The sequence below is a fragment of the Xenia sp. Carnegie-2017 genome, unplaced genomic scaffold (assembly GCF_021976095.1).
Source record: "Xenia sp. Carnegie-2017 unplaced genomic scaffold, XeniaSp_v1 HiC_scaffold_23, whole genome shotgun sequence".
NCBI lineage: Eukaryota > Metazoa > Cnidaria > Anthozoa > Malacalcyonacea > Xeniidae > Xenia > Xenia sp. Carnegie-2017.
The window spans coordinates 5,149,287-5,177,155 of record NW_025813486.1 but is presented as its reverse complement, the minus strand read 5'-3'; the positions used below and the strand labels follow the sequence as shown (position 1 = coordinate 5,177,155).

The following is a 27,869-nucleotide window of genomic DNA, read 5'->3' as shown; positions in this document are numbered from 1 at the left end:
ACAAAGGAAACGGTAAAAAAATTCAAACATATTAATAATAACAATAAAAATCATAAGGCCGTATCTTGGCTTTACATAACAATAAACTTTTAATGTTTTGAATTAAGTTGCACAAAATAATTTGCCACGTATCAACTCAGAGGACGCAACCATTTGACGCTTATCTTTTCAGAACGTTAAGTGATTTGAAAGATCGAATGTTCAAAGTTTTGAGCCATGAACCAGTAAAAGGTTTGTAACACTAAACATAAAGAATTATCGTGTGTGTTAACGATCTGTAAATGAAATCTTAAATAAAAATTGCTCGTTATATTTAATTGATAAACTTTCAATAAATATTGGTCACACCCAAGTACTACACAATATACATCATAGATACTCGTAGCACTTGTGATCCTGTAGTTGTACACCAATCAAACCAAGTTACAAATACAAACATATTAACTGCTTACCAAGAAAATCACTGCCATTCATCTAAAATAAGACGTGTTTATCATGATGTGTTTAATTGTAATTTAATTTATGTTTATAAAAAGTAGTTTTTGCCTTTTAGCAACGTTATTATTTTGGAAATGTAGCTTTTTTAAATGCTTATCAATATACCATTTATACTAAAGATTTCAACAAGCACAATTCAGACGTTCGTGACATATAATTGTGCGTCGATATTGTGTTATTCAACAGGCAAGAGACCACTAGTATAAAAATAAAAACTGACATATCGAGCTGTAGTTTTTAACCAATCGCTCCCAAAGTATCTCAAAAATGGTATAATGTAATATAATTTACACTTCTCATTTCTATTGATGAATTTGATCCAAATTAAATTCAAACTTATAAAGAAAAACAATAAAAATCATAAGACCGTATCTTTGCTTTCACATAACAATTAACTTTTAATGTTTTAAATTCAGTTGCACAAAATAATTTGCCACGTATCAACTCAACGGACGAAGCCATTTGACGCTTAACTTATCAGAACGTAGAGATATCTGAAAGATCGAATGTTCAAAGCCTCAATCGTCGACCAGCAAAAGGTTTGTAAGACAAAAGACAAAGAATTATTGTGTGTGTTAACGATGTGTAAATGAGATCTTACATAAAAGTTGTTCGTCAAATATAATTAATAGAATTTTAATAAATATTAGTCTCAACCTAGTACTATAAAATATACATTATAGATCCCCATGGCAACTTGTGATCCTGTAGTTGTACACCAATTAAACAAAGTTACAAATACAAAAAATTTACTTATCAAAAAATCACTGTTATCTAAAGGAAGTCGCGTTTATCATGATGTGCTTGCTTGCTAAGGAATTCAAATTGCTTGCTAGCATGTAATTATATTTATCTTTGGGTCCGGACGGTATATTTATAAAATATGTTTTATTTCATTATACTTGTGATAGTATGAAATGACATTTATGAATTAGGAAGGAAATTTAGTTTGAAATTGCAAATTGACTCATGCATGCCATCATGAAATATTTTAAATATTTAGTCGTTTTGGAAAGTTGCAATTATCTTTCGTCGAGCTGTTGACGCTAAGGTGATACATGCAAATTCATAGCATTAAATAAAAGACCTGAAAATCTTTGATTTCTGATTTGTAAAACAGCTATTGGACCACATGGTGGTGTACAGTGGAAATTCTAATATAATTCTGCCACTTTTGAGGCTCTTCTGGCTAAAATTAGACCGATTAACTAGTTATAAACTAATTATTCTGGGTGTGGAATCGTTTTGACTTGTGATTTGATAAACTTAACTTTTGCCACCTTACGAATCAATTCAGATTACCAGAAACAGATTGTAGTTAAATATACCTAAAAGATACAACCAAACATTGATTTTGATGCTAAAAAATCTTTATTATTATTACAAGACTACAACAAGAATTCTCTATTCCCTTCGCTTCATTTGATTTAACAGAATATGATGAAATGTCGCCTTATCCAACTGTGAGATTTACTTTTCCCAACATTAGAGTAACAAACGCATGTTTTTTCTTATTCAACTTAAACAAGCGAAAGTTCATCAATCTGATATTGTGAATTTTTATACCACCCTTATCTGTATAAGACCAATTTTTGAGTATAGAGCTGAAGTTTTCACCACTTACTCCCAATTATCTTGAGAACCGTAAAATTTAGTACTTCTCATTTCTATTGATCAATTTGATCCAAATTATATTAAATTTTACGAGCATAAACAATAAAAATCATAAAACCATATCTTTGCTTACATAATCTATTCTTAAGATGTTTTAAACTCCGTGGCAAAAATAATTTTCCACGTATCAACTCAAAGAAAGAATATATGACACTTAACTTGTTTAAACGTTAAATCTATCTAAAAGTTCAACTGTTCAAGGCTTCATGACATTAATCAGTGAAAAGTTTGTAAAACAAAAGATAAAGAATTTTCATGCTTGATTACGACGTATAAATGTGACCCATGGAAGCTTATAATTGTAGATAAATCAAAGTCAAACAAAGTTATAATTCCAAACAACAACAATTTGCTTACCAAAAACAAATCATTGCGATCTTAAACAAGGTATGTTTACGTTGATGTGGTTCGTTTATAAGGAAGTTAAAATGATTGTTATAGTAAGTATCACTCGTTGGCCCAAAGGGTCTGTTTGTAAAATATGTGTTATTTCATTTTTAACCTTATATATGGCTTGTGTTATATGGCCTATTGAAGGAAATTTATGACTCAATTTTTACTTTACAATTGCAAATGGACTCATGCATGTCATCATTTAAGCCGTTTTAAAAGTAGAAATATTGATCAGAAAGTGTATTTTTTATCTTTGTCATAAACTAGTATCGCTTGTCCAATTCTGTTGGTCCACATTTTAAATGCGGCCAAAGAATTTTGCTAAACTTTGTAAGCTTGTTGCAATTGTCTTTCGTCGATGCTAAGCTGTTGACTCTAAGGTTGATGTATGAAAATTTAAGCATAGATGCTCGTCATTTGGCCGTCTTCTTCATTAGACAGTTTGTATCACTTTCATATTATACTCACTCCGGAATCTTGGCATGTCTGTTGCACATGATTTCTACCCATCTCTAACCTCTGTTAAAAACAAACTAGACATTAGATTAGATTTGAAATACACATCAATTATGGTGCAGTCAATATTGAAGCAAAGAATTAAACCTGTATGAGGAAATATTTTTCATTGCCCTTATAGTCGCTTCAAATTTACAACATACACGAAAAAACACAAATTAAGGTACGCTAGACACATAATATCTTATGATCATTATTCATTATGGTGACAGTCTCACTTTCTCCGAGGTAGTACGGTGCCTTTGACAACATTTTTATTTAAGATCTCAAATATAAATGTTGTTAAAGGCTATACATGTTGTTGAAGACAATTTGCTCGCAAAGTGTCTTAATTTGACGGCCGCCATACTTTTTACGTTTCAAACAAATGTGTTAAAGTTTACTTTTCTTACATGACATCGTCACGGAGATGCCACTGACTGACTCTTAAATTTAAGCTTCGTTTAATGGCTCAGATATTTCATTTTCAATGGAAAATATTGCACTTATATAAATCAATGGCCACGCGGTAAGTTCCTTTCCCATAAGCTAATATTAAACGTTCATCCCCATGAATTACTTTCGTTGGCTTTCTCAACTCTTCATAGTCCGATAAATAGTCATGTTCAAACATCATATGCTAAGTGGCACCAGAATTAACTATCCAATTAAATCTATTCTTTTTTATTTGTGATAAACGCCACCTAATCAATATTTTTTTGATCATCTTTTTTAGCACAATGTGCTGAGTTTTTTCCTTCGTAGTGGAAATAAAAGATTAAATTGTCCTTTCTTTATAGACAATAAAGCGATTGAGAAAACACGACGTTTCGTCTAAGACGTCGTCAAATTTTTGCGGGGGATCTGGGTCTAGGACGCCACCACGTCGCAAAGTATTAATGATTTAGCAAACCTTTGAAGGACTTCGTCAAATGATAGTTAAAACAAGTTTCATCCATTTCGGTATTTTTCCTGTTGGATTGTGTTTTTTTTCCGGTCATTTTAAACTAAATTTTTGATAATCAAAAATATACTGCAGTATATTCATTTCAATAAAATTACAAATGAAAGCAAAATCATCGACATACGGCTTTGTGACTAAAATTGTTTTGACTCCGAGGAAAGCCCCGAAATTAGAGCAGACCCCGCGTTGTTTATTTGTTTGATTTTTCGCTTTTGGAAAAAAAAATATTCGCAATTTTTTCTCAAATGAATATATGTAGGCCTATATAATCTTCTAACATGCAAATATCAAGGATATTTCCTTATTTTTTATCAAAAAATTAAGTTTGTTTTAGCCGTCGTCGATACGACGTCAAATTGTATGTTTTCACGTCGTCGTCGTCAACACGACTGCCGTGGTAGATTGAACCGGAAGTAAAAGGCGCTGCCACGCAATTTTCACGGCGTCTTAGACGAAACGTCGTGTTTGCTAAATCACTCTAATATCGTGTAAAATGTCTTCATGAGTGATATTCAGAGGAGCGGGCGCTCACGACTTACAAACATGCACTACCTTTTTGGTTTCGCTACGTAGATGACACGATCACAGCAATACATGCAGACGAGATTGATGACTTTCACACTCACATCAACAAACAGAACAGCCACATGCAATTTACCAAAGATGTCGAAGAAAGCGGAACTCTTATTTTTCTCGACTGTTTGGTAAAACATGACAATCAAAAACTACGAACAACAGTTTATCGCAAGCCAACACATACTGATTGACTACTAGACCAATTATCTTACAACCCTACATCACACAAAGCCACCACAATCAGAACATTAACAAGACGTGCACAAATGATATGTGATTCACCGGACGCTCTACACAACGAAAACAACAAATAAATCAATACTTCTCCGATACAAACACGTGTTAAATGCCCAACAAGGCTATACTTAATCTTAAGATAATTCAACAACTTATTTTAAAAAATATACTCTTCAATATACATATAACAACGCTCCAGGCACGCATTCAAGTCTCCTAGTCCATGACCTGTTAAAATAATAAGTCATATGTGACGTCATTCCTGTCACGTGCAAAGTTTTATCTTATTAAATAAAAAGAAACGGGCGAGCCTGATTTCCCATCAATCTTACCTTAAATAACTTCGTCAATACAGACAATCTAAATAATCAGAAAACATTGCAAACATCTTTTGCATCACTACGCTCTTACTCAAATAGTCTGGCATGCAAGTAATGTTAAAAAAAACAAAATAAATTTACAAATGATTTTGAAAACTTTCTATAGCTGTCTGATTTGAGCAAGACTTAGATTCATTATCTCCTTTAAATGACCGCTCTTTTTTAGACAAGACAACATCAATATTACTTTCTTCTCTTTTCTGACTTTCATTCTCATTATGTCGCTTCATGGCCACTTTTATTGCTTTTATAAAATAATTTCTACACACTTATTTTAATCCATATCCATCGTGTTCACCATTTTGTACTTTTGAAAAAAGCAATATAAGTTTTTACGTTCCTGGAAACTGTCCAACAAATGATGTATATATTTACGTAACGAATGTTTGTCTAAGTTTTGATTTTGATAAAACTGAAAGTAGTGTAAGTAAAAAACTGCTGTCCATTCACAATAGCACACAACCAATTTTTCTTCTTTTGCCAAGACTGCTAAGAAGCTCCTGTATCTTGTTTTTACTTTGAGTAGCATATCATAGGAATAGCTTACGGCATACAATCACAGTTTTTCTGATCTTTAGTATTTTTCCAACGGAAAGGAAATATTTAACAACTGAGCTAATTTACATCTCACGTTAAAGACGCACCAACCAAAACGCATTGTTTTATTAATGTAAAGTAAAAAAACTTTCGTTTCACGTACAATTTATTAATTATATAAACAATCGTTTACCTTAGCTTATGTTTGATTATTTATCTTAAATTGACAATTTTTAGTAAACAATTCGTGGCTTCTTAAATATATAATAAGAAATTTTTGCCATTTCAAATGAATCTTCGTAGCCAATGGAAAACATAATTGTGCTATCCAGACAATGTGTCAGTTGTTACAAATTATTGTAAAACAAGCTTATTTTAAACGTCGCATTTAAAGAGGTGCACTGGACTCAAGAATGTAGTACCAAGCAACTTAATGCATGACAAAATCGTCAGCCTCAGTCAATTCAAAAGAAGGTTATGAAAACTATCTTTGGAAACAATACGTAAAGTCGACGATGCAAAAACATTTTAATCTAATCTATGTTTGTCTTATAGCTAGACACGTCAAATGTCCAATGAAAGAAATAATTTGACTTTTTATTTCATGGGGAGTGGGGGAGGGGGATTTGCAGTAGCACGACTTTAAAATTTTCCTGGTAATAATTGCCATTTGTAAATATGCATGTCTTTCTGGCTTTCACGTTTCAATTGAATTAAATATTTGTCGAATAAGTTTACAGTTTAACGTCGTATAATGACAGAAAACTATAAATACTGGCTGTGTCTTTCACTTTAAATAATGTTTTTCAATGGTTAAATTTTAATTCGATCCCAAAGCCCATCTTCAGTGAACTGTCAAGCAAAGGTCTCTTAATAATTTTTGAAATTGAGGTGATGATCGATGAACATCCAGTACGGTTGAATGCCTTTAACGTGTTACATAGAAATGCAAAAACATTGGAATTGAAAGGATGGACATATTTACATTTTCCTTACCCTTTAGTAATTATAAGATAATCAGCAACAACGAATTCGTTCTGCTCTTATTTGTGTGATGTTTGACTAATGAATTCATATTCACATAATGCATCATGTAGCAAAATCTTTTAGTAAGCCCTGACTCCCGGCCTTCCATTTCCTACGTCATTGCTTCTTCTTTGCTTCTTTTTTAACCATTTAGACTTCTAGGCATTATTTGCAATCTTTTTTCCGTTCTTACATGCATTCTTTTCGTCGCTTTTGTGAAAATAGAATTCAAACCAAAAAGAAATGAGCACAAATCGTTGACATTTAAGATTGGTATAAATGCAAAAAATATTTTATGTACAAATAGCTTAGTAAAGTACGATATCAGTTGGTGGAAGTTTAAGTACTTAAGCAATACGTACACAAATATAAAGTATAAAGATAGTTTAGCGTTATTTTTGACCTTAATAATATTTAATAGCCGTTCAATTCAGGATTAGAGTGTTTTTTCTATCAATGAATTTAATGTTGGTCAGTTTTCGTTTTCGTCGGGCAAAAATGTGTCAGCACTCCCAATATTTTTGGTCCCGTACGCCCATGTTATATTTCCTCATCATATAAACTCTCAACTTCAACTAAAAGATATATATAATGTATCTTGAATTTTTGAAATTCTTGATTTTAATCTTGTTGATATATCAATTTTTGTACAGATGGAATCAAGAGGAACAAGAAATCTGTCTTACATTATGCAAATTATTATTGTGGTTCAAAAGGAACTTGCTCAGTTCTTTATCAAAAAATGGAACTCTCGTTACAAATCAACTTTTGGAGAATGGGATGATACACACAACAGTGGCAACAAATTTTACAATTTAGAATCAGGAAGAAAATTAGACCAAAGAACACGACAAAAATATCAGGATGGAGACACCAGTAAGTGGGACTGTACGATATTATTTGATGCAATAATTTTTTCAAATTCAATTGGAAAGCAACTTGACAAAAAAACAAAGGATGCTGTTTCTGCAATTCGTTGTGAAAGAAACAAATACGCACATTGGTATGAAAGGGAATGCTCAGATGATGATTTTGATGATATAGTCAGTATCATTCAAAAATCATTTCAAGATTTGAAATTTTCTCTCGATGAAATCAATAAAATAAAATATCATCGTAACAGTTTTAATTCGTTCCAAGTTCTTCCTTCAAAACCTAATCATTTTTTCGTTGAACGCACTGAATTACGAGATGAAATTATAAAAGATCTTGAAAAATTAAGGAATGATAACAATGATAAACTGACATATTTTTACATCACTGGTAATCCTGGCAGTGGTAAATCTCAACTTGCAAGACAGGTTTGTGAAAAAATATCGTGTGATTGGAAAAATAAAACTTCGTTTGTAATGACTCTCGATGGCAAAAATGAGGAATCTCTTTTGAAAACTTACTGTGAACTTGGATACCGTTTAAACTGTGACAAGTATATGATTAAAAAGTTTGAAGATGAAAACTGTTTCATCACAGACAAAGGGAAGAATTTGCGATCGTTAGTATCCACACGATTACAATTCTGGCAAAATTGGTTGATCATTGTAGACAACGTAGTACAGCTCAGCAAAATTTCTTCATTACTTCCCCAAGTTGGTGAACCCATGTGGAGAAATGGACAAATCGTAGTAACTATCCAGAACACAGATGCCATACCTCATGATGATGAGTTTAACAAACATATTTCTATCAGAAGTGGAATGAATGATAAAGAATGTTCTCAAATGTTGAATTATTACTCTGAAGATAAAAACGCTGATGACCAATTGTTGAATGAAGTATCGCATGCATTAGATCGTCAACCGCTGTCTTTGGCTGCTGCTGGTTATTATGTCAGTCGTGTAAACAAAGCAAACTGCTCATTTACTTTGAAACAATATTTAAAGAAAATATCTTCAGAAGAACAAGAAAACATGGACGCCACTTTTGTTAAATTTAACTCGGTATATCCTAGAAGTATGTTACAAGCTTCACTTTTAGCTGTCAGACAAAATGCTGAAGAATCCTCAATATTGGCAAATGTTATTAACTTTTTTTCCGTGATATCGTTTGATCCTATACCACGAGACATTATTGTTTTTTATGTTCAAGAAATGGATCCCAAACACTCAAAGGAAGATATATGTCTTTGTTTAAAGGACTGCTCATTGTTCTTGCATTCAGAAAATAATGACATTAGTCTACATCGCATTGTACACAAAGCAATTATTTTTTATCAATCTGAACATTCAAATGAAGAACATGAAATCGAAACTAACGTTGATCAAATGTCAAAAGCACTTTACATGTTTAAAGAGAGAGACGACGAAATCAAATTGATGCCACATCTTAAAAAAATTGTACAATTATTAAAGACCAACAAGACAAAAATCAACTTGAACACTTTACAAGTTTTCCAATATTTTGTTGACAGATTAAGACATTTTGGAGAATACGATATTGCTCTTACACTATTGGATGAATTTAAATCAGAAGAATCTAGTAATGACAAAGCTTGGTATTTTAGTGTCCTCGGTCTTTTATACCATAACACCGGAAAATATAGCAAAGCTAAGCATCATCATGAAAAAGCTTTGGAAATTCGAAAACTATCGTTAGGTCCAAATCATGTTGATGTCGCTGCGTCTTTACACAATATTGGTATGGTGTTTCATGAAACTGGAAACTACGACAAAGCTAAAGAGTTTTACGAAAAAGCTCTGGCAATTAGAAAACAATCGTTAGCTCGAAACCAAGTTGAGGTTCCTCGGTCTTTAAGCAGTCTTGGTAATGTGCTTGAAAAAACTGGAAATTACGACAAAGCTATAGAGTTTCACGAAAAAGCTCTGGAATTTCAAAAACAATCGTTAGGTCCAAATCATATTGATGTTGCTGCATCATTAAACAATATCGGTTTGCTTTATGATAAAACAGGAAAACAACATAAAGCTATAAAGTTTTTTGAAAAATCTCTAGAAGTTCGAAAACTGAATGTGCTTGGTGAAGACCTTACTCATGTCACTGCGTCTTTCCGCAAGTTTCGTACGATGCACGAAGAAACTGAAAAATATGAGTCTCAAAAAACTCAAAGTAAATTTCCAGTTCCAAGTCATGCTCATGTTTCTCGGTCATCAAATTATTTTGGTAAGTTTGTAGGTATTATATACAACATAATGTTGTAATTCATTTGCGATAATGATATTTTGTTCAAGTGCAAGTCCGTCCAAATTTTGCCCTATCTTATTTTCGCCGGGTGAAAAATATACAATCTTAGAAATATTTTTGTGTATGTTTGAGCATTTTTGGTGTGGTATAAATTGTTTAATTTTAACGCTAAATTTCGCCACCCGATGCCAATTTTTACAAATGGATCGTGACGTCATAAGATTTCCCACCTCGCTAGTTTATTATATTACCATAAACAAATGTCAGTCTGGAGCTTCAATACTGTTAAATTTTGTGTCGAAAAACGCGTTTTATTCCACGAAATTTGGCAAAAGTATCAAAAAGATAGCTTTCAATACAAATATTGGTTAATAAATCTTTTGAGGACGCAATTTTATCATAAAGTTCATTAACGAAATTTGTAACGCTGACAGCCATAAAGAATATAAATAGTTATCAAATGTATTCTGCCGTTCTTGTACAAAATTTTGGACACTTCGATTATTAAAATAAGCTTGAAAATGTGTAACTCTTGACGATGAAGCTTTCTGCATTGACGTCTCGACCACAGGTGTTGTTGTAACTTGTAATTGTCACAGAGTTGTTGAGAATATCGTAACTATTAATCATATTCTATATACAGACATTAATGAACTGGAGAATCAGCTCTTTAGGGAAAATATACTGGCACAAAGTCTTGCATCCGTCAAATTAATAGGTACATTTATAGCTAAAGCAAGAATATTAAAGTCAAATTTAGTTCATGTTTTTTGTGTCTAACTCCAACTATTTGAGATACGTAGCTTATTGATGGCTTTTAACATGTTTCAGTCGGCTAAGAATACTTACAAGTTTTGTAGTATAATAGAAAAAAATTTGGCCATAATTAATTTAGAGTCCTAGATTTAAGTGGATCATTGACATACAAATTCTTTTATTTGAGGACTGTGCTATTCATTTTGCTTGTAGACAAACAAAAGAGCCAAAGCAATGATTAAAATGCAGTTGGGATTCATATTTACTTTAATAAACAAAAATAATAATTCAAAAATCTACCTATAAACTAAAAACATATACATAAAACCCGCTCTAAAGAACAGTGAGATGGAAACAAAACATTTTAATCAAACAAACATTGCTCAAGATATATAACAGCTATAAACTCATTGTTAGTTGTAAGATTCAAATACAACATTGCAATAATTTAGAGATAATTATATTCCATATGCCTGGTGTGTCTATTTCAAAGCGACTCATAGAATTAAAGCTTACATGATAAATAATTTTTTTCTATATACAGAGTGTCTATTGTCTTGTATTTTATCAAAATTCTCTTTGGCAGTCGTAATGCATGAAGTTTGTTAATCCACATTTATTTGTAAAATTACGCCTGATGAAAGCTGGTTTATTACGTGAAAATATATAATGCACCCAACATTTCCAATTGTAAGGTCATTTTATTACTTAAAAATGTGAGTCATGTAAAACAGAGCGTAATATATGTATATGACATTTTGGAGCAAATGGGCAAAACGAAATGAAATAAATAGTTTTTAAAAGCTACTATCCAAAACTTTCCAATTTATTTGTGTTATTTCTTTTAGGGCGCTAGCTGTAAATTCATTTTTTACTTGTTGTCAAAATAGAAATACACAGCTTGTGTGGATAACCCTTTTTTAAAATATTGTTCGTAGAAATCACAAGTGGTGATGATGCTACTGCTAAAGATGTCGGAAATTCTCCTGGTGTTGAAAATATAAATCAAGGTATGCCTTTCGATTCTATTTTATTTTATATATATTTCATAATCTAAGCATATTTGTCTTGTATTGTATCACAATTCAAGTCATTTGATTGGTATTTATGTGTTTTTATGAAGATTTATATTATTTTAAATAAGATTTATACGTATACAGTGTTGCACTTTCGGACTCCAAACGTTCGTTTATTACGTATGTTCAATACTGTATCAATGGGTTAAATTTTCCTTTTGCGAATGACAAATAATTTTAATGTACTTTGTACCAGACGGCAGTGCTCAGCACAATTTGACAAGTCTTTGTTTATCTCAATAAACACTGCATAGCAGCAAAGTGATGTAAATCTTTTTATAAAGTGCTCAAATTGACTACATTTCATAAGTTCCATTGAAGAAAAAGGTTTATAATAAATAGACTAAACCCTTTTAAAACAAATCTTGACATAATGTAAACCATACAGATCAGCCCCTTCATTTTGGAAGTGTTCAGGTTAGACCATCTGTTTTAAAAGTGCTCGTGTTTGATTAAATTAATTACTATTCTCTTTGCACAGGAGATTCGTCGGAGTATAACTATTTTCTCAAATAGAAATTATGTTTTTTGCTCCTGGCTTACAGAATGTTAAAACAATTAAAAAACATCACCAAGTCCAAGTTCTAATAAAAGTTTACTTCAAATAAAGTCTTCAATTAACCTTTCACATTAACAAATGTTATGAGATGTATGATTTTTTTCACCACATGTCTAAGCAACACTGAATGGTAACGTGTGCCGCTGGTGTAATCTGTTTTAAAAACGACAGTAAAAACTTGTCACTTCACAATTTGTACTCGAAGCACATTATCAGTCAGTTGAATTTAAGGTGAGACATGAGGTGATAATGACATCATGCAATCTATTTTTTTAAAAGAACGTTTATTGTATTCTGCTTGTTAATCATAAAAACTTCTCAACAAACTATCCTTTTGATATACTGTCATACTTCACGTTTGCACCACCATGCATACATTACCTAGCCAATAAAATTGAAAATTATGCAAAGAACGGCCACCATCAAATGGACTTGCTCAATATACTTCAATAAATGAGAATTCCTGTTCATTGGAGTAAAATACCTCAAAATCATATGGAAAATGAGCAAATTTGACGATGTGAATTCTAAAGTTTCCACAATAAAAGGAAGGCTATTTACAATTTTCATTATGACAAATGTAGCATTAAATTACACATTAAACGATCTTCTAAATTCTAATTTTACTGAAAAATACAAGTTTTTTTGAACTCTCTCCTTGCTAAGTATACTGAAGATTACCTCTTCAGTGTGAACATGATTCAAAAGTCCACAAAGATCATTTTCTAGCTTAGAATTAAATTTTGAATACTTTTTACTTAGAATTGCATTTTGAAAGGTGCATAGAGCATAAAAGTTGCTGTATGAGTTTTTTCTACTAGAAAATTTCCCAAAATAGATAAGCAAATAACGTTACTAATCGCAAAACTTAAAAACAACGACTTTATTCATTGATTTAAATAAATTACTCCCACTGATTTCAAAATAAATAAATATATTTATTTCGACTATATCAGAAGAGCAAATAAGTCCAAAAATCTCATTTATGATTCAAACTGTGTCTTAAATTGATGATTGTCAAATGGCTCGATGGCCTTCATTAAAAAGTGCGCTTGAATCAGACCAAGCCACTTACGACTTAAGCCTCCCTGTTGCAAATTATGTTAAAGTTATGTTGGGTTTCAATTGTACATTCGGGTACGTTGGGGACGATAAGGAACAATATAGAAAACATGAGTGAAACGGAAGTAGAGAGAGCAGAGAACGGAAGTGAGACATGCGACACAAGCGAGACGAATGAGAAAAGCGAGGGAAGCGAGATACTTTAAGAATTAATAATAAAAATTGTTTATGAAACCAAGTTGTGATAGTGATTATTCTTCGTGTTCCGAACACATTGGGACGGAGGTCAATTTTCGTAATACGTGGCACCTACCGACGAAGGATTGTTATTGTGATAAATTGTGAAAATTTCGTACGAGATATTACACGTGCCATACAAACATGGCAAACGACGAAGCAAAACTCAACATAAAATTAACTCAACTAAAGTTATCTGCTCAAAGAACAGCTAAAATATTAGATTCGGGAAAGCGAGAAACTATCGAACGACAACTGAACGCACTCAAAACAACTATAAACGAAGCTGACAATTTTAAAAGAGCTGTAGAAGCAGCGAAAATCGAAAGAGAAGACGACCTTGAAGAAATCAGCGATTGGAATGCGGAAATCGAAACAAAAATAAGCGAAGCCGAAGACGAAATAAACAAGCTACAACACTGGCTGAACAATAAGAAATTAGAAGAGGAAAATCACGCTCGCGAGGAGCAACTCAAATTTGAAGTAAAGCTTCAAGAAACAAAGGCTCAAGCAGGGGCGGATCCAGGCTGGTGCAACTGATGCGAGTGCATCAGTCATAAAATTGAATAGTTAATGTTTCACAACATATTATAACTTACAATCAATACGAGCAAAATGCAAGAAATATATCAGATTGGAACGTTTATAGTTTCTAAATGCTTTAAATACCTTAACACTGACAATATATTGACAACAAATGTACATTGATGATTGAGAAATATTGTTAAAAACCTTCGTCGATTGTTTACATGTGAGTATCATTTTGATTACAGCCGCATTATTAAAAAATGCGTCGCTAAATATGGCGTTTTTATGTGTCGAAATTTTTAGCGAAAATTTGTTTCATCATCCAGCTGCACTGAGCTGAATTTGTATTTTCTACGTCACGGTGGCTAGATTGTAATCACTACGTCACGGTGGGGAAAAAGTGCACCAGAGCCCTCTATTAGTAAGAGTTGGGACAAACGGTCTGGGGCGAGCGCGGAGCCGCCATTTTGGTTCCTACTTGCAAAGTGAAACTATAATAATACTATTGGAAATTGGGTTTATATGCAAAAGAAGAAGGCAATTTAAGCTTATTCCATGGTAGTATCAAATATATTAGGAATAATAGCAAGATCTTTACGTTTTTTTAACGATTTGCGGCAGACCTGATTTAATTTCATTGGTTTGAGCTTCGTTTGTGGTTTACTAGTTCGTGCTTCAAATTGATCGTGACCCATTGTAAGACGTATTTTTCGTACGTGAACGTGTTTTCTCGGCTTATGTTCCGACTCTGTAACAAGTTTTCAAGATCTTTAAGCTTGGTGGCAAGCGGCAATGTTATCCTGGCATCAGTGTTATCAAATAGTTGGACAAGCCTTTGTTCGAAACTTCGAATCATAGTAATCATGCAGTTTTGGTCCGGAAAGATTTGTGTTCAAGATTTGTAACAATTTAATGGTAGTGAGTTGTTTATGCCCCCCAATTTAATCCAAGCATGACATTTTTTATTCTGAAAGATCACAAAATTTTCTTGCTCAGCAGAAAATGACAGACTTTTACTTTTTGACCAGGATGCATTTGGCCTTAAACGTTTTATTCCTTTATATGAAGTTATTTCGCCTTTAACACTTTATAAAGTATTAAAGTTTATTTCTAATAAAGTTTGTTAAGGATTCTGCTGAAAATTTTGGTGAAGCATTTCTTTAAAGTGAATATATTATTTCTATAGCATGAAACATTTCTGTTGTTGAAGAACAGTCTGTTTGCTATAAATGCTACTGTTTGTAGTCTTTTATACAGCATATGAGTCGGATCCAATTTAGCACAGAGTTAAATTTATTGGTTGAGGAATGACAAAACTTCTGTATGTGTTTAATGATCAAACAGGGGTGTGTTGGAGGGGGCTCAGCTCCGTTTGTTCAAATTATATGCCTTGTATTGCCAGTGAAATATATATATCAAAAAGCCAACAGCACCTAAATATATATCAGAAAGCCAGCAATATTTTAATATAGAGAAAGGCAGCAACAGTTGTAATATACATTAAAAAGCCCAAATAGCTGAAATTATGGAGATATACCTCTGTGATCTTATAAACCAAAACCTACAATTAAAATATCATCAACAAGTCTAGAAGAGAAGTAATGTTCTACTTTGAGCTACAGAAGTAGGGTACATTTGTACAATTCATTACCAAAAATATATTGTACTCAGCTGTTTTAGTGAATATCCTAATTATAATTACTTCATTTTTAAATGATGAACTAAAAATACAAAATACAACATGGAAAATCATAAGAGTTTCTGTGATTTGGTGTAGTTGTTTGTTTTAGTGTGGAAGTGGCTGAGAATTGAGAGGTTTGTATATTGACCAATTTCAGAACATAATGAGAAATCATCTTCGATTAAAAAACAAGCTTTGGAGTAAGAAACTCTTGAAACTGCATCAGCTCGAACTTTGCAATGTTATTTGGCCCAAAAATGTTTCTCTACTTGAGTCAGTTGATTGAACCTTATATCAAGAGCAGTTCAGCACAACAATCACCATACGCAATCAAATTTCGTAAGTTCGACGTAAAGGCATTTCTTTCATTTTTTTCGTAATCCTCGATTCTTGCGATATGTAATGACATTTGGTAGCCTTCAACAATCAGTTATTACAAACTTATCCATAAAAAAACGCAATATTATCTCAAAATACTGTATTACTAGCAGCAATTGCTATATAAACACTAGCTCAACTTTCAAAACTAGGAACCAAAATGGCGGAAATTGATCAGGTGATCAATATTGCCCAATCAACGTAAGCTAAACGGATAACAATAGATGTCCCAACTCTTACTAATAGAGGGCTCTGAAGTGCACCAGTTGGTGCAACAGTCCCGAGTCTCTTTGGCCGAGTGAACCACCTAAACGTCACGGATTTCATTGTTTTTTAGCCTACGTCACGGTGGGAAATCGCTGCTGACTGTTGCACTTAAGCCCACGAACACCAAAATTTCATTCTGACTGGTGCACTTGAGCCAGCGTTTTAATCTTCAAACCTTCAAAATTATAATTACATGACTATGGCATTTGGCTTATTTATATCTTGAAGTCATCATGGCTGACAGTAGGCATATATACGATTTTGGCTCATTGATTCAAGACAGTAAAACCAGCGAGATTTCTTCTGTAAGAAAGGATTATGAAGCAATAGTCTCTGCTGCCATTCCGACTAAAACAGACCTGTTTCGAAAAGGAAAGCTGGCGAGAGATCTTAACGCAGAGTTGATTATCCCTAAGCATATGGGAGATAATTGGCGGGCTTTAAAGTAAGTAGCTTGAAGTGCTTACTGCTTACTATGCTTGACATTGTAATGCATAGCTATATGTCTATACTTGTATTTATGCAATGCTTATGGCTTACTCTCTTTAATGTTAGGAATATGATGGGAAGGGGCACATTGGGTGTTTATTCCCTGTTGAATTTATTTAAATTTCAAAGCATCCTGACCTGCATTAACCTATTATATCGAAATTTACTGTATTCTATTTTACAATGTCAATTTTCAAACTCCATGTCCAATATTGTTGGCTCAATGAAATTTAGCCAGTAATATAATGCAATGCTTTGGATTTATGCCATAACTAGTGTGCACATAATTATGCATGTTGTTGTGCCAAGTTTATAAAGTGTCATGTAATCCTGCATATTTATACTGGAGATTTCTTCGGAACAAAGTCACTGGTAGAAGTCTCTACGTACTTCCTGGAGAAATCTCCACTCTAATTCTGCTCACATGGATATTGTGATTTCAAAGTTACTAAATATACATAAAAATATAAGAGCTAATTATTTAATATTACATTACTTCAGGATATTTCATATATATTTAAATATTCCATGTAATATGTTGTAATATGTGCTCAATGTGACAGACAAAGAGGGCACATTTTTCATACATTTTGCTTGTTTATAAATACTAACTTTCTGAGCTGTACAATGTGTTGAATGTAAGAGCTATGCTGGACCAACCATGTTATTCATTAGAGTTTTTCATTTTCAAATTGCAAGCCTAATATTGTCAATTCCCTGAAATTTAGCAAAGCAAACTGTAATTACATATTATTTCAGCCACAACAATTCCTTATTATTTCTTCCACACCTAGCTTGATAATGACTTTCATATGAAGTTGAAATATTGCTTTGAATCTTCTCTGTTTCTGTTATAACTGGAATCTTGAGTTTACAAGATGATGTTTTTTTGAGTGTATGCTCTCATTTACAATCATGCACAGTGTGCCAAATTTCTAAATTTACCATAAAACATTATGATCACAAAAGGGTGAGTACACAGCAAAGCATTTCATTTACATAGATTTGATGTTACTGTATTGTCTTTACATGATTATTATTATCTCAAAATTACCCACTATACATAAAGATACTAGAGCAACAGTTCTATATTGTAATTCTTTAACATATTTCATTGTATATTACATCACCATATTTTATTTTTGCATATGTGCATATGTGTATCCTGATCCTTATGTATAGAAGTCCTCACCATTGCCCTTTGATTAAAGCTAGGAGGGCACATATTATTAGCTATTAGGTACGTACTTATACTCCCCTTGAAAGCTGGTCTCATGAATTTGGTTGGGAAAGTATAGCACTGGCATTACCATGCTTACATTCAATTATCTAAAAAAATATTTATGGATTGTTAAAGGTAACCCAAAAAATTACACTTTAAGGCTTGATGAATGTTCCCCTAAAAGGCTTTTCTTTATCAACATAGAGTCAATATTGATTTTATTCAATAGACTTTCTAATTTTTTCTGCTTCTGTAGAACTAGAGGTGATGGTAACTGCGTGAACATTTCTTTGCTATATCTACGTATCTTTTTCTGCTGTTGGAGGAGTGATATTATCAATGAAAGAAGAAGAATAACATTTATCATCACTTGTTGCCTGCCTTTGGTACGATGATTACATCGTGAACATTTCTTTGCTATATCTACGTATCTTTTCCGGTGCTGTTGGACGAGTGATATCAAGTGTGATTAATGGTAAAAAACTTGTGCTTCATTTGTGAGATATAAAAGGTTTCTTTGCGTTTCACGACAAAAAATATGCCAAGCTTCTACCTTTTCAAAATCACTCGTGGATTGGAATGATGCCTTCCTGATTGTAAGTTTTGGCGAAGGTATGAAACTTGATAAATCTGATAGTAGTAATGAAAATGTTTAAAGGTTAGTGGAAGTTTAGATTTTATATCATTGAAATTTGCGAAAAGTTTTCAAACTAAAGCCAATTTTTTTTAAATTCTGTTGTCAAAACGCAGGAAATCGCATTTCCGACGGTCTAAAATATAAAATTTTCCGAGGGGGAATCCTCCCAGACCCCCTACAGAGCTAGCGCCTTTGGCGCTCGCAGTGGTGCACCAGTCACGAAAATTGCTGGATCCGCCCCTGGGCTCAAGTAAATGCAAAAATTCAAAATTCAAAGTCTGGGGACTCAAAAATAAGTGATGAAGGCATGTCGGTGAGATTACCAAAGATAAATATTACGAAATTTGAGGGGGAATACATGGATTGGCCCAGATTTTGGGGGCAATTTACAGAGACGGTGGACAAGTCAAATATAGCTGCCATCAACAAATTCACATATCTGTGTGGTTTCCTTGGGCCCAAAGTTAAGCGACGAGTAGAATCATTACCCTTTACCACCGAAGGATACAATAGAGCGAAGTCAATTTTAAAAGATCAGTATGGGAAGAATTCGGAAATTATAAAAGCTTAAATAAAAGAGATCATGGACTTGCCTCATATCTCCGGAGCAAACCTGAAAGATTGCCGAATTTAGTGAGAAGTTAAATCACAGTGTCCAAGCTTTGGAAACGCTGGGTAAACTGAAAGATGTCCAAGGAAATGTTTCCATGACTCTAGACAAACTCCCAGCCATACGTGGGGACCTTGTTAGAAATGATCCAGAATGGGAAAGTTGGGACTTTTCCAAGCTTACTGAAGCAGTCAGACAGTGGACCAGGCGAAATCCAGTCTGTGAGAAAGAGTCAGACACACCTGGATGGAAATCTAGAAGGTCAGAGAAAGTCTTTCATACTAAAGAAAAGGGGATGTGCGTCTACTGTGAAGGAAATCATAAATCGGGGGAATGTAAAGTAATCAGTACTGTCAAGGAGAGAAGAGCAATTTTAGTCAAAAAGAAACTTTGTTTCAACTGCACAGCAGGACAGCATCATGCTAACGCTTGCCCCAGCAAGTCATCATGTAGAAATTGCCACAAACGACACCATACGAGCATATGTGATGTCACCAATCGAGAAGAACCACCAAAAACAGGTCAGACTGTGTTGACTACAGATGGATGTACTGGTGAAGGAATTTTCCCCATTCTTGTTGTCAAGATAAATGGAATTACATGTCGTGCATTGATAGACTCAGGGGCTGGAAGCTCATACATATCTGGTAAGCTTCCATCTATGCTGAGGGTGAAACCAATTGAGACACAAACCACTAAAGTTGACATGCTTCTAACATCAAAAACAACAAGACTGGAAATCTATGAAGGGGAAGTTGAAGCAATAGACAGTGATTATTCAATGAAGGTGAAGTTGATCAAGGTGGAGAAAGAAGTGCTACTCACAGTGGACAATCCACACTATGAAAACTTACAAAGAGAGTTTGAACACCTGAAGAATGCAAAATTTGTTGATAATGATCAGAAAGCTCAATTACCTGTCCATATCGTTTTGGGAAGCGGGGAATATGCACGGATAAAAACTCGCACGAATCCACTAGTGGGAACTGAGGGGCAACCAATTGCAGAAAAAACAAAACTCGGATGGTTTGCCATGAGCCCTGGTGTGGAACCAAACAGTAAAAGGATGTTGCTTACCCAAGTTTCGCAGAAGGATTATGAAGATCTCTGCAGGTTGGATGTGCTGGGCCTAGCAGACACTGCTGAACACGACCAATCAATGGTGTATAACGAATTCAAAGAGCAATTAACGCGATCACCGGAGGGCTGGTACGAGACCGGTCTTCCATGGCGTGGAAATCATCCACCTCTCCCATCAAACAAAACAGGAAGCATCAGAAGGTTGGAATCTTTAGAGCGACGATTACAGCGAAAGAAATTAACTGAAGATTACAACGCAGTAATCCAAGACCAAAAGCACAATGGCATAGTTGAACCAGCAACTAACGTAGCAAAAGGTAATGAATTCTACATACCTCACAAAGAAGTCGTACGCGAGTCAGCGCAGTCCACTAAACTGAGAGTGGTGTACGATGCATCAGCAAAAGCTTCACCAGAAAGTCCTTCTTTAAACGAATGCCTGTACGCGGGACCTTCGCTAAATAACAAGCTGTGGGAAGTGCTGGTAAGAGCGCGAAGTTTTCTTTGCAATCACTGGGGATATTCAAAGGCATTTCTCCAAATTCGTGTACGCGAAAGTGAACGGGATTCTTTAAGATTTCACTGGCGACCAAATCCACAGGCTGATGTAGAAGTACTACGGTTCACGAGAGTATTGTTTGGATTGGTTTCTTCTCCATTCCTACTTGGGGGAGTTCTTGAAACACATTTGGATCACTGGAAAAGCAAAGCTCCAGACGCAGTTGAGGCTCTGAGAAGGTGTCTGTACGTTGATGACATCATTTACGGAGGATGCACTGTGGAGGAAGCACGAAAAAGGAAATTGGAAGCTATTGACATTCTGGGTGACGCAACCTTTACCCTTCATAAGTGGGCATCAAATGCAAAGGAGTTGGATGAAGGTAGTGTTAACAAAAATCATGAAGAGCAAACAGCGGCCAAACAACAATTTGGGGATGCCAGCGGTGAAGGTTTGTGCGCAGTCGTCTACACAGTCGCTAAACAACCATCTGGAGTTACTCAGGAATTACTGGCAGCGAAATCAAGACTTGCCAAGAGAGGACTGACTATCCCGAGGTTAGAGCTTGTTGCAAGTCATATGGCCGCAAATTTGGTCTCGAATGCTAGCAATGCGCTGAGACACATTCCACACAGAAAACACTGCTGGTCAGATAGTACTGTAGCTTTATGGTGGATTAAAAGAGAGGGTGATTATAAACAATTCGTCTCGCATCGAGTGGCAAAAATCCGAGCTTCTAATGAGATCGTGTAGCATCATGTGCCAACAACCGACAATCCGGCCGACCTCGGAAGCAGAGGTGGCAAACTGACCGAGATGTGGATGAAAGGTCCTGCCTGGCTATCAGAGCGTAGTCTTTGGCCACCAGATCTTATAGTCAAACCGTCGACTGACTCCCAAAGTGAAGCAAAGGCGACGAGAGTAGTTTTGAGCACGGCTATCCAGCGGTCAGACTTGGGAATATTCAGTGATATTCTTGGAAAACATCCATTGCCGAAGGCGATTCGTATTGGGGCATGGGTGAAACGATTTATTGATAATGCTCGACAAAACAGAAATAATAGAAAGCACGGGCCACTGACATCTGAAGAAGTGGAAGAGCAACACATGTCATGGTTAAAAATGGTACAAGCCGGAGTCGCAGAAAACCCAAAGTCTCAAACGGATCTGATTCAGTTAAATGTACAACCCGACGATGACGAGATTTTAAGATGTCACGGTCGGATACAAGGAGAGTTCCCTATTTACTTGCCTGATGACGCTCTATTCACCGTGAAGTTAGTGGAAGATGCACACTTGGAAACACTCCATGGGGGAGTTATACTTACGATGGCAAAGGTCCGAGAAAGGTATTGGGTTCCTCGGCTTCGTCGATTAGTCAAAAAGGAAAGGAAGAGATGCTACAGATGCAAGAGATTCACGACCAAACCGTATCAAGCTCCAATACCTGCTCCTTTACCAAAGACTCGAACAGAAGGAACCACACCGTATAAAGTCATTGGTGTCGATTTCGCCGGTCCGATTAAGTATAAAGTAAAGAAAAATCAAGAAGGAAAAGCCTATCTAGTGCTCTTTTCCTGTAGCTTGACGCGAGGAGTATATCTTGAATTTTTGAAGAGTCTTGAGACAACTTCTTTCCTGCAAAGTCTAAAACGGCTCATAGCAAGGCGAGGTCGTCCTTCGCTGATCTATTCGGACAATGCAAAAACGTTCCAAGCTGCAGCAGCATGGTTAAAGAAAGCAATGCAAGACGAGGGTTTTCACAGCGAGCTCAGTAAACATAGCATTAAATGGAGATTCAATCTGTCCCGCGCACCCTGGTGGGGAGGCCAGTTTGAGCGATTGATCGGTGTATTCAAATCATCATTTTACAAAGTCGTTGGTAAAGGACTTCTGAAATTCGATGAACTGGCAGAAGTTGTTCTGGACGTAGAAATTTGTATGAACAATCGACCATTGAGCTATGTAGAGGATGATGTTGAACTCCCCGTACTGACGCCATCTTCGTTCGTACTGCAACAGACGAATGTCATCCCTGAGGTGGAGAGTCATCACATTAAGGACGGTGAATTACGGAAGCGAGCAAAGTATTTGCACAAAATCAAAACCCAATTGTGGAACAGATGGCAGCGAGAATATTTAACAAGTCTACGCCAACGCAATCAAGTTAACAAATCGGCAACCGAATCTCATCCGAAAGAGGGAGATATCGTTTTAATCAAGGGTGATGAGAAAAACAGAAATATGTGGAAGATCGGAAAGGTAACGATGTTGATCCGTGGAAGGGATGGAGTTGTGAGAGAAGTCAAACTTCAGTGTGGAAAAATATCTCTTGAGAGACCAATCCAACTGATCTATCCTTTAGAACTACAATGCGACGTCAGCAACCATCAAAAGAAGTTGCGAGTGAACGCCGAAGAATTCAGACCAAGACGACAAGCTGCTGTGGTTGCGGAGGCGATAAATCAGGAGCTAATGGAACAGGAATGAAATAGACTTCGAGACAAAGTGATATAACATGTGACTCATTCGTAGTCACATGTGGGGGAGGGTGTTGCAAATTATGTTAAAGTTATGTTGGGTTTCAATTGTACATTCGGGTACGTTGGGGACGATAAGGAACAATATAGAAAACATGAGTGAAACGGAAGTAGAGAGAGCAGAGAACGGAAGTGAGACATGCGACACAAGCGAGACGAATGAGAAAAGCGAGGGAAGCGAGATACTTTAAAAAGTAATAATAAAAATTGTTTATGAAACCAAGTTGTGATAGTGATTATTCTTGGTGTTCCGAACACATTGGGACGGAGGTCAATTTTCGGAATATCCCGATTGAGCAAGAATAACACTACCGCTTAAATATCGCTTACAGAACTCAATGGCTGTATCATGTTTTCTTAGATATTGTAGCACGGACCACTGTATAGAGAGCCGAAACTATAACTTTTAGTGGGTTTGGGGAGGGGGTGTTTAATAACGCTGCTGCTAAAATATCGCTTACAGAACTCAATCGCAGTATCATGCTTCCACAGATATTGTAGCACGGACCACTGTATAGAGAACCGAAACTGTAATTTTTAGTGGTGTGGGGGAAGAGGTGTTTAATAACGCTGCTGATGAAATATCGGTTTCAGAACTCAATGGCTGTATAATGTTTTCTCAGATATTGTAGCACGCACCACCGTATAGAAGGCCGAAATTATAACTTATATATGGGTGGGAGAGGGGGTATTCATATCTTTAATTGTGGTCGACTGATTTCTTGTGAAAGCCAACGTAGTCTACATTAAACATAATACAAATATAGTTAAACAAGTAGACCAATAAATAGACAGGCAGATGGAAAAATACAAAATTGATCTGAAAATATTTTTGTGAAAGCATGGAAATGATTTTCTCAATTGCTCTCTTTAACTTTATTTATAAGAGATCTCCAAAGGAGCGTTCTATTAAACGAGAAAATTTTTCAAATTAGTAAAACGTGATTGTGAACGTGATTGTGGTAGCCAAAGACAAGTGAAAGGTTCTGAATCACACATAAAATCCAAAAAAGATGTTACAATATTTGAAGCCGAAAGTTCGATCGTTTGCTTGAATCGTTCGTGTTGCTTATCTTGTCAATTTATCATACTTTAGCACTACAACATCATTTCTTTCACATGTTTATAAAACAGACAAGAATTTTATCAAAAAGACTGAAAGATATGATACGAATTTAAATCGCTTACTCTTTCTGTGGTGTTAAAAATTCATTGAATGGCATGATTCCTTTTCTACCTGTGTAAAAATGTCATCAAAATGGAAATTTTCTCGATAACGAAAACCCTGCCACAATAGACACATGACAGACAAATTGTTTTTTGTAAATAAATCATCTTATGCTTAATAAAGAATTTAAAACTGCAAAAACCATCTTCAATTTGGCAAAAGTAAAACAATACCAGCAATGTTGCGCGAGAATAATAAAAACAGCAGCTAGGGCATGAGTTTGCAGAAATAGAGATAGCGAGGCTCACTTTACCAAGGTGAATAAGAGAAACAGTACGTGTCAGATAATTTAGAATTAAAGCTTAAAATGTCTATAAAACAACAATTTTTCAGCTTGTGTTATACTTTTATTGAACAGAAATTTTAGTAAGACAACGTAGTTTCTCTACTAGTTCCTCTACATTTGCTAATACTTTACTTCAACTTTGCAGAGTTTCTTTTGTTGTGATGTTTTAATGATATAAAATACTGCCTACTATTATCAACGTAAAGTTGTCAGGAAAATGAAGTGTATTTAAAACATGGCAGCGACTCATTTTGCATGCAATATGATGTCACAAGTTAGATAAATTGGTAATAGCATAGACTTCACTTCAGTATTTTTAGAGTGAAAGAGTCATACATAAAAGGTTTTAGAAAGCATTCATTTCAAAAGTTCTGATCAATGTAAATATAATTTAATTAGCAAAGTTTTCGTTACATTGGCACTTTAATGGTGTTCAAACAAGGTTTGAGAGAATAATTGTTGAGTTTTTGCTGCTGATCGAATTTCAATGTTCATATTTGTTCACATTTGGCAATGTTTAAACATTAGATAGTTTATCTAAAAGATGAGTGTCGAGAATGGAAAGAAAAATTAAATGAAGTTATTTTGCTATCTTCTTCTAGAAACAACTTTTTAGACTCTCGAAATATGCTCTCAAAATTTAAATTTAATATTTTCGAAACACGTAAGGTTATTTCCCAAAAAAATATATGAAGTACTGCAGAAAGAAGTTTTTGTGATTAATTGTATGGTATAAGCTAACCTCAAATGTTGTCGGATTTGATTGTACAATTAAAGAACTTGTGATTTGTCGAATGGTTGTTGATAAGTTTTTTGAAACATTTGCTGTAGCTAATAATATCCTTTCTGATTGGGAAAGTTTAAGCTATTTTGACGTATTTATTTCATTTCTTTCACCCTTGAATATAATATTTTATCTAATTTTTTTAGAATTGGTGTTGCAAGAGTGGAAATACATTGATGAATCAACGAAACATAGAGAATTGTTTTTAAAATTGATTGAATATGGACGCAATTCCGGTGTTGAGGTTAAAGAGGTGGGCAATGTACGAGTAATTTTCTCAAAAGAGTTTTGCATTGGCGAAGGAAGTGGTGCAACCCGTGTTTATCTTGGACTGGGTAAGGATGGTTATGGTAAAGCAGTGAAACGAATACATCAAGATAGATACAAAGAGCTTGCGCAGCAGGAAAAGGAAATTTTAAATCAATTCAACGCAAAAAAATCGAAATATGTTGTGAATTATTCCTTCTTAGAAGAAGATACTGGAACGGAGTATGTCTACTTAATATTAGACTTATGTGAAGAGTCGTTGGAGAGTTATGTGAAATCTACTTTGGAAGATCTTCAAAAAGCTCTTCCCAAAATTCTCAGACAAATTTTGCTAGGATTAGCTGATCTTCATAACGCCCCAAATCCTATTCTTCATAGGGACTTAAAGCCCACCAATGTTCTCCGAGACACACAACACAACTTTCTTATAGCTGACTTTGGCATTAGTCGAATATTAGAAAATGATTCTACGACATATAAAAGCAGTCCTAACATGGGAACTGAGTATTGGATTGCTCCTGAATCATATTGTGAAGATGAAGATACATTTCATACGGGACGGTACAAGAAACAATCTGATGTATATGTAAGTGCAGGAATATAACCATTTTTACTTCATGCATATATACAGTCAATTTGTGACTTTACATTGTTAATCTTTTTAGAATGCAGGAATGGTAGCTTATTATATTGCAACAGAAGGAAAACACCCTTTTGGGAAGAAACGGCTTAGATTGGACAATATGTTAAAAGGAAACCCTGTTGGTTTGGATGAAATCAAGGATGAAACTCTAAAGGACCTTTTGTCGTGGATGTTAAATCTGAAACCTGAAAACAGACCATCTGCTACCGTGGCGTTAAAACATCCATTTCTTTTGTCGGATGGCGAGAAATTTGACTTATTATGTAAAGTTGGAAATCTTCCGCAGATTAAGACAAATGATCCCCTGTGTAGTGTCGTTCAACAATTGAATAGTGAATCCTCAGATTGGAGAAGCCAAATGGATAGTGATGTTTATGATTATTTGGTGAATAAAAGGACCTATAAATCTTCATGGACAGAATGCTTAAGACTTATTCGAAATATTGACCTGCATTGGAAGGATCTAACAAAGCGAAAACGAAAACCAGAACCATTTTATAAGATTGGCGATTACAGGGCGTATTTTCTCCGAACATTTCCTAATCTCCCTGTTCGGGTACATGCTGCTGTCAGGTCAAATGAAGAATGGAAGAACGACAAGGGACTCGAGAAATTTTTTAATTTTACTGAAAGCTAACTAAATCAATAAACAATTTAGATATAACAGAACCTGTTAGGAGTGAAAAAGTAGCTATTAAGAAATCGTTGATACTGTAGAGATCATATATTGTAGATATAAAGAAAAACAGTTTCCACGACGTATTTAGATAATATTTCACCACATTTCTGGTGAATCTTTAGCCCGTGGTATTCATTGATACAATGTAATATACCTGATTATTTAATTTTTACTGTAAATTGTTTTGGAAAAAGACTGAAGGTGAACATGACATTAAAAGTTAACTTTTATACTTGGCTGCACTGATGAATTTTGCTCTACATTCATCCAACATACTAAACTCGTATACGAAAAATAATTGTATTTCTGAAATTAGTATAATTACTAAAAGTCTGGCCTTGGTGTTTTGGGCTCTTGGGAGTTCCTTGTCTTAAAAACCTGACCATCAGATGTTTTGCATAATTCGATAAATAGAATATTTTGTGTTTTACTATCTCACATTA

The 27,869-nt window shown here is 34.6% G+C and overlaps 2 protein-coding genes across 2 annotated transcripts; both read left to right on the top strand.

Moving 5' to 3' along the window:
- Nucleotides 1-134: 134 nt before the first annotated feature.
- On the top strand, nt 135-9,235 carry LOC124448972. The gene is made up of 4 exons (XM_046999915.1): nt 135-231; nt 915-1,037; nt 7,434-9,113; nt 9,188-9,235. Exons 2-4 carry the CDS (start codon nt 1,005-1,007, stop codon nt 9,233-9,235), a joined length of 1,761 nt encoding a protein of 586 aa, XP_046855871.1. The 5' UTR covers nt 135-231; nt 915-1,004.
- On the top strand, nt 9,145-27,656 carry LOC124448780 (serine/threonine-protein kinase/endoribonuclease IRE1-like). The gene is made up of 4 exons (XM_046999747.1): nt 9,145-9,897; nt 11,613-11,684; nt 25,984-26,690; nt 26,770-27,656. Exons 1-4 carry the CDS (start codon nt 9,417-9,419, stop codon nt 27,382-27,384), a joined length of 1,875 nt encoding a protein of 624 aa, XP_046855703.1. The 5' UTR covers nt 9,145-9,416; the 3' UTR covers nt 27,385-27,656.
- Nucleotides 27,657-27,869: the final 213 nt, after the last annotated feature.

What these genes read in the sequence shown, in the direction of transcription:
- LOC124448972 (XM_046999915.1), top strand. Translation starts at nt 1,005, where the DNA reads ATGTTCAAAGCCTCAATCGTCGACCAGCAAAAG. An exon ending in CAATCGTCGACCAGCAAAAG is followed by an intron (nt 1,038 to 7,433) that starts GTTTGTAAGACA and finishes ATTTTTGTACAG; the next exon opens with ATGGAATCAAGAGGAACAAG. An exon ending in TGCCACATCTTAAAAAAATT is followed by an intron (nt 9,114 to 9,187) that starts GTACAATTATTA and finishes TTTTGTTGACAG; the next exon opens with ATTAAGACATTTTGGAGAAT.
- LOC124448780 (XM_046999747.1), top strand. Translation starts at nt 9,417, where the DNA reads ATGGTGTTTCATGAAACTGGAAACTACGACAAAGCTAAAGAGTTTTAC. An exon ending in TGTTGAAAATATAAATCAAG is followed by an intron (nt 11,685 to 25,983) that starts GTATGCCTTTCG and finishes TAATTTTTTTAG; the next exon opens with AATTGGTGTTGCAAGAGTGG. An exon ending in AGAAACAATCTGATGTATAT is followed by an intron (nt 26,691 to 26,769) that starts GTAAGTGCAGGA and finishes TAATCTTTTTAG; the next exon opens with AATGCAGGAATGGTAGCTTA.